The sequence below is a fragment of the Eptatretus burgeri genome, chromosome 2 (genome assembly GCF_056783735.1).
Source record: "Eptatretus burgeri isolate ZD-2024b chromosome 2, Ebu_testis_v1, whole genome shotgun sequence".
In the NCBI taxonomy this organism is placed as follows: Eukaryota; Metazoa; Chordata; class Myxini; order Myxiniformes; family Myxinidae; genus Eptatretus; species Eptatretus burgeri.
In genome coordinates this window covers 108,375,542-108,383,041 of record NC_140962.1, presented here as the reverse complement: position 1 = coordinate 108,383,041, position 7,500 = coordinate 108,375,542, and the positions used below count along the sequence as shown (strand labels likewise).

Here is a 7,500-nt window from a genome sequence, read left to right as displayed (position 1 = left end):
TATATATATATATATATATATATATATATATATATATATATATATATATATATATATATATATATATGCATATATATATATATATATATACATACATAAATACATACATACATACCGCTTATGAAGTGGTGAAGCCATTTCAATATTTGGCTATTTCCTTCTTTCCATCTGTCCATTCATCAAAAATGAAGAAGAAAAACCTTTCTAACCCACCCTGTTTAATTCTTAAGGGTTCTAAAGGGTCATTCTGAAGGGTAATTCTCATGGGTTTCATTTGTTTCGAGGCTTTGCCGATTTCAAATTAAAATTTAAGATTGGTATTCCATCATCGACGATGATATTCATCATTCATCGCTTCCATTCATGAAGGTTTGATCAAAGATGATGGAATACCAATGGAAGCGACGGGTCTTTATGTGCTTGTCACAGAAATAAATCGCTTCAACAACAATTACATGCTTGCTTCTTTGAAGCAGAGAGAATATTTACATGGAGAATCTTGGATTCCATGACCTTAGGAGAACAAATTAGGATGACAGTGCACCTGCCCATAATAGGGAGCTATATTCCATGGAACTTTGGATGAAGGCCTTATAGACCATTATTAGTTGCTGATAGCTGAAGAAGTATTTGATCCAGTGGATAAGTCTGACTGATTGTTGCTGGTTTAATTATGTTGTTGGCTGTCATTATTGTTCTCATCATGATACTATGTATAGATTGTTATGTTGATACTGTATGTAGGCCCACGTCGAGTACGCCAGGGTGCCCTTCGGCTGCTGCAAATCAAAGGCTCTCGAAGTTTCCGCCTCAAGAAAGGGGGTTCTCTTTCGAGCATTCGTCGAGCAGGGAGTCTGAAGAGTGGAAAATCTCCTCGACAAGATTCGGAGTCTGAGAATGAGGAGGCACAACTTTCACAGAGCCGGGACACCATCACTGATATTGGTACACTCTGCCTATATTATTTATTGTAATAATGTGAGTTTGAATTGCCCTTCGTGGAATCTGTGTCAGACATTATAATTGTAGACATTCTAAATAAGAGTATGTCTATAAGAGAACCAAAAGTTCTCAATTCGCTCCACAAGTCTCTTATTAACATTCGACCTGTTCACACAGTAAGACGTGAAATAATCAGATGACAAATGTTTACATGTGCAGGAAGCCAGAGGAGCACCAGTGACCCCAGCATTGAACCAGAAAATGCTGGTTCACATGGTTCGGATGACAGTTATCACAAGACTATGCCATGGTTGGAGGTGAGGACATCACAAATCATTGGTGATGGCAATAACAAATTCCCTTTTAAAATGATTCGGTGTTATAAAAGCAAGCTGTTGTTGGAGATGGTCGCATCTTTGTCATATGACAATTGAGGAGATTAAAGTGAAATGTTGTTGCGATTCATATCATGACGAGAATGGATGTGGGTAAAGAACACATTACTGTATTGTTTGACGAAGGTAAGCGTTGTTGCATTTTATGTTATGACTACACACCCACTCCCTACTGGAGCGACAGGAAGAGTCATGTTATGATCCTTTCTGGGGTATATAAATTACAGGATTGAGTCCGTTAGTCTGTGGTGGACATGATGAAAGGCACAGGATGCCTCAAATATGTCGAGATTTCTCCAGATTTATTTCACTTTTGTGTTAAACAGCAGTAGTGACTGTTTTAAAATGTAATCATATGTGGTTGTGCTTTATAATATTTTTTACTACTGATTCCTTCCTTCCATCTGTCCATTCATCAAAAATGAAGAAGAAAAACCTTTCTATATGGTTTCTGAAAAACCTTTCAGCCAATATGCCTCATGAAATGCCATGGCAAGATATATATGTATATATATATATATATATATATATATATATATATATATATATATATATATATATATATATATATATATATATATATATATATATATATGTTGTTGCGAATTTGCGCCCGCCGGCGTGCGAACGGCCGCGTAACTCGAATCGCGGCACGTCGCCCACCGGACGGACAATTCTGTCGTGACCCTCTCGGACCAACGCCGGGAGCTAGTCACGGGTGGGCCTTTCGACCTCACCACATTCGTGCCAATCGGCCACCCGCGTAGGATAAGGTTGTTCGCCAAACTCGACCTACCTAAGTACCCACGCGGATGGTAAACCGGGCGATCGTACCTCGCCGCAGGTCAACTCCAGACACGAGCCGCTTGGGCGGCCCGTTCCGTACTATCGGGATAACCGAGCGGTGTTATCGTCGACCTGGACGGTTCAGATTAATTACCGGGATGTTGCACCCACTACGAACCCTTTACGTGAAGCAAGATAGAGGGTCAATAGAGAAAAGACAAAGCGAAACGGGCACTGTTCGACAAGCAAGCATTTTATTTCCCGGCACACGGAAAGCACGTATATACAGCCATACAGAATCAAAATGCACATAAAGCAGATGTAAGAGCGAAAACCGACTACGCGCACACACGGCAACACTTATACAGTTTTACTTCACAGATGGCGCCAACACACATTTACACAAAAGCAAAGGAAAGAAGCCACCCTCACAGACAAGGAGGCAGACGGGCCCGTAGGCCAAACGTGCGCGTGACCTGTAGGAGCGGCCAGGTCCATGAGACCGGGGAGGTCTCACCCGTGTCCTCGTGACGCGTTGGCGGGCAAGCCGCAAAAATGTGGCCGCGCCGCTGTGCCCTGACTCCGTGCCCCTTGGTGGGTTTCGTTGGCACTACGTTTGGGGTGGGGTGGGAACGGGGCCCCCTTTTGCACTATCTCAGCGTGGGGGAAAGGGGGAATTGTTGATGCCCTGGGGGAGGGGAGTGGCTGGCTGGCTTGGGTCCCGCGATGAGACGAGCGATCCCCCACACCGCAACCTCGTCGCCGACCCCCGTCCTTCCTGCCTCGGACCCGAGCTCCCTTGCTTGCAGTTCCACCGCGCGCACTCGACTCCACTCCGCCAACGCACGCTCCTTGTCCCCCAGGAGCAACCTCTCGACGACACTCTCCAAGCAACTCCAAAACCCAACTCTCTCCAATTCGCCTTGTGCTCGCCTTTTTATCGGCGGCAGGAGCAGCCAATCTGCAAATTTTAAGATCAGAACGCGATTGGAGGCAGGGCCACGCCGCCCCCCCCGGTCAGCCATTGGTCGGGCAAAAATGGGCGTGAACCTCTCCTGATCCTAAAATTTGCATATACGGACTTCACATACACACGCTTGGAGGCGGGGCCAAACCGCCCCGCGCTCGCCAATTGGACAGAGGAGAAGTGGGCGTGAAGCGTTTCTGATCCGAATTTCCCCTCGGAAAGGCCGCCATTCGCGCTCGCGGCTCGGTGCGTTTGGCACCAATCGCCGAACGAGCCTGAGACAGCCCGACATTTAGTGTTCACAGGTGGTGCGGTTGTTGGTTGTGAAAGAGAGAGGCAAAGGTGGTGGAGGGTTTTCGGTGGTGGTTTGATGGTTATGGTGTCGTTTGGGAACGGCGGTGAAGCAATGTTTGTGGGATGGAGTTGTGAAGGTAAGGGTAGTGGCTGTTTGCGTTGTTGGCGGCTTAATGGTCGAAAATAACAATAGAGAAAGAAAAAAGGGCTAACTCAAAGCGTCGCAGCCCGGATGAATCACATAAATGCCCTCTATACAACGGGTTTGGGCTAACTACACATGTACCGATGAAGATATCTCACCTTCTTCTTCTTCTTCTTCTTCTTCTTTCAGCTCTCTCCCGTTAGGGGTCGCCACAGCGGATCAACCGTCTCCATTTCGGTCTATCCTCCACATCTTCCATTGACACTCCAACCACGCGCATGTCCGCCCTCACCGTATCCATGCACCTCTTCTTTGGCCTTCCTCTTCTACTCCTGCCTGGCGGCTCCATCTTCAACATCCTTCTCCCGATATACTCCGCTTCCCTCCTGAGCACATGTCCAAACCATCTCAATCTCGCCTCTCTCACTTTGTCTCCAAACCGTCCGACCTGCGCTGTCCCTCTAATATACTCATTCCTCATCCTGTCCATCCTCGTCACTCCCAACGAGAATCGCAGCATCTACAACTCTGCCACCTCCAGCTCTGCTCCCTGTCTTATTGTTAGTGCCACCGCCTCCAAACCATAGAACATAGCTGGTCTCACTACCGTCTTATATACTTTCCCCTTCACTCTTGCAGCTACCCTTCTGTCACAAATCACTCCTGCAACTCTTCTCCACCCACTTCATCCTGCCTGCACTCTCTTTTTCACTTCTCTCCCACACTCTCCGTTACTTTGGACAGTTGATCCCAAGTATTTAAACCAATCCACCTTCCCCACCTCAACTCCTTGCAACCGCACCATACCACCACCCTCCCTCTCATTTACGCACATGTACTCCGTCTTACTCCGACTGACTATCATTCCCCTTCTCTCCAGTGCGTACCTCCACCTCTCAAGGCTCGCCTCAGCCTGCTCCCTACTCTCCCTACAGATCATGATGTCATCCGCGAACATCATAGTCCATGGGGACTCCAGTCTGATCTCGTCCATCAACCTGTCCATCACCATTGCAAACAGGAAAGGGCTCAGAGTCGATCCTTGGTGCAATCCCACTTTCACCTTAAACCGGTCCGTCATTCCTACCGCACACCTCACCGCTGTCACACTGTCCTCATACATTTCCTTCACCACCCTCACATTCTTCTCCACCACTCCCGACTTCCTCATACAATGCCACAACTCCTCTCTTGGCACCCTATCATAAGCTTTCTCGAAATCCACAAACACACAATGTAACTCCTTCTGGCCTTCCCTATACTTCTCCATCAACATTCTCAAAGCAAACATCTCATCAGTGGTGCTCTTTCCTGGTATAAACCCATATTGCTGCTCACAGATCATCACCTCTCCTCTCAACCGAGCTTCCACTACTCTTTCCCACAACTTCATGGTGTGGCTTTACAACTTTATCCCTCTGTAATTTCCACAGCTCTGCACATCACCCTTATTCTTGAAAATCGGAACCAGTACACTTAATCTCCACTCCTCCGGCATCCTCTCACTTTCCAAGACTTTATTAAACAATCTGGTTTACAACCCCACTGCCATCTCTCCTAAGCACTTCCATGCCTCCACTGGTATACCATCTGGGCCAACCGCCTTTCCACTTTTCATCTTCTTCATAGCAGTCCTCACTTCATCCTTACTGATCCACCCCACTTCCAGATTCACTATCTCCACCTCTTCCATATATATATATCTATCTCTCTCTCTCTCTCTCTCTCTCTCTCTCTCTCTCTCTCTCTCTCTCTCTCTCTCTCTCTCTCTCTCTCTCTCTCTCTCTCTCTCTCTCTCTCTCGACCTCTCGACCTCTCGACCTCTCGACCTCTCGACCTCTCGACCTCTCGACCTCTCGACCTCTCTCTCTCCAGACCTCTCTCTCTCCAGACCTCTCTCTCTCCAGACCTCTCTCTCTCCAGACCTCTCTCTCTCCAGACCTCTCTCTCTCCAGACCTCTCTCTCTCCAGACCTCTCTCTCTCCAGACCTCTCTCTCTCCAGACCTCTCTCTCTCCAGACCTCTCTCTCTCCACACCTCTCCCTCTCCACACCTCTCTCTCTCCAGACCTCTCTCTCTCCAGACCTCTCTCTCTCCAGACCTCTCTCTCTCCAGACCTCTCTCTCTCTCTCTCTCTCTCTCTCTCTCTCTCCAGACTCTCTCTCTCTCTCTCTCCAGACCTCTCTCTCTCTCTCTCTCTCTCTCTCTCTCTCTCTCTCTCTCTCTCTCTCTCTCTCTCTCTCCAGACCTCTCTCTCTCTCTCTCTCTCTCTCTCTCTCTCTCTCTCTCTCTCTCCAGACCTCTCTCTCTCTCTCTCTCTCTCTCTCTCTCTCTCTCTCTCTCTCTCTCTCTCTCTCTCTCTCTCCAGACTCTCTCTCTCTCTCTCTCTCTCTCTCTCTCTCTCTCTCTCTCTCTCTCTCTCTCTCTCCAGACCTCTCTCTCTCCAGACCTCTCTCTCTCTCTCCAGACCTCTCTCTCTCTCTCTCTCTCTCTCTCTCCAGCCCTCTCTCTCTCTCTCTCTCTCTCCCGACCTCTCTCTCTCTCTCTCTCTCTCTCCAGACCTCTCTCTCTCTCTCTCTCTCTCTCTCTCTCTCTCTCTCTCTCTCTCTCTCTCTCTCTCTCTCTCTCTCCAGACCTCTCTCTCTCTCTCTCTCTCTCCAGACCTCTCTCTCTCTCTCTCTCTCTCTCCAGACCTCTCTCTCTCTCTCTCTCTCTCTCTCTCTCTCTCTCTCTCTCTCTCTCTCTCTCCAGACCTCTCTCTCTCTCTCTCTCTCTCTCTCTCTCTCCAGACTCTCTCTCTCTCTCTCTCTCTCTCTCTCTCTCTCTCTCTCTCTCTCTCTCTCTCCAGACCTCTCTCTCTCCAGACCTCTCTCTCTCTCTCCAGACTCTCTCTCTCTCTCTCTCTCTCTCTCTCTCTCTCTCGCCCTCTCCCCCCAGACCTCTCTCTCTCTCTCTCTCTCTCTCCCGGCCTCTCTCTCTCTCTCTCTCTCGCCCTCTCTCTCCAGACCTCTCTCTCTCTCTCTCTCTCTCTCTCTCTCTCTCTCTCTCTCTCTCTCTCTCTCTCTCTCTCTCTCTCTCTCTCTCTCTCTCTCTCTCTCTCTCTCTCTCTCTCTCTCTCTCTCTCTCTCTCTCTCTCTCTCTCTCTCTCTCTCTCTCTCTCTCTCTCTCTCTCTCTCTCTCTCTCTCTCTCTCTCTCTCTCTCTCTCTCTCTCTCTCTCCAGACTCTCTCTCTCTCTCTCTCTCTCTCTCTCTCTCTCTCTCTCTCTCTCTCTCTCTCTCTCTCTCTCTCTCTCTCTCTCTCTCTCTCTCTCTCTCCAGACCTCTCTCTCTCTCTCTCTTTTTTTTTCTTCATTCATCAGCTCCTCAAAGTACTCCATCCACCTTCTCAACACACTCTCCTCGCTCGTCAGCACATTCCCATTTACGTCCTTTGTCACCCGAACCTGCAGCACATCCTTCCCAGCTTGGTCCCTCTGTCTGGCCAATCGGTATAAATCCTTTCCCCCTTCTTTTGTATCCAACTTCTCATACAGCTCGTCATATGCCTTTTCCTTGGCCTTTGCCACCTCTCTCTTTGCCTTTCGCCGCCACTCCTTGTACTCCTGCCTACTTTCTTCATCTCTCTGACTATCCCACTTATTTTTCACCAACCCTTTCTTCCTTATACTTTCCTGTACTTCCTTATTCCACCACCAAGTCTCCTTATCTTCCTTCCTCTGTCCACATGTCACACCAAGTACCTTCCTAGCTTTCTCCATCACAACTTCTGCTGTTCATTGCCCAATCATCCCACCCATCTTTACCACCATCCAACGCCTGTCTCACCTCCTCCCTAAATTTCACGCAACAGTCTTCCTCCTTCAGCTTCCACCATCTGGTCCTTGGTTCAGCCATCACTCTCTTCCTCAACCTCACCTCTAAAGTCATCCTACAGACCACCAATCGATGCTGTCGAGCTACACTCTCCCCTG

The 7,500-nt window shown here is 48.3% G+C and overlaps 1 protein-coding gene across 7 annotated transcripts in view; it reads left to right on the top strand.

Moving 5' to 3' along the window:
• UNC80 (unc-80 subunit of NALCN channel complex) overlaps nt 1-7,500 on the top strand; it is a 449,893-nt gene that overhangs the window by 161,932 nt on the left and 280,461 nt on the right. For all 7 annotated transcript variants that reach the window (XM_085870661.1, XM_085870659.1, XM_085870657.1 and 4 more), the window contains 2 exons: nt 745-945; nt 1,162-1,259. In XM_085870661.1, the coding sequence (XP_085726787.1) occupies nt 745-945; nt 1,162-1,259 (299 nt within the window). The remainder of the gene's footprint in view (nt 1-744; nt 946-1,161; nt 1,260-7,500) is intronic.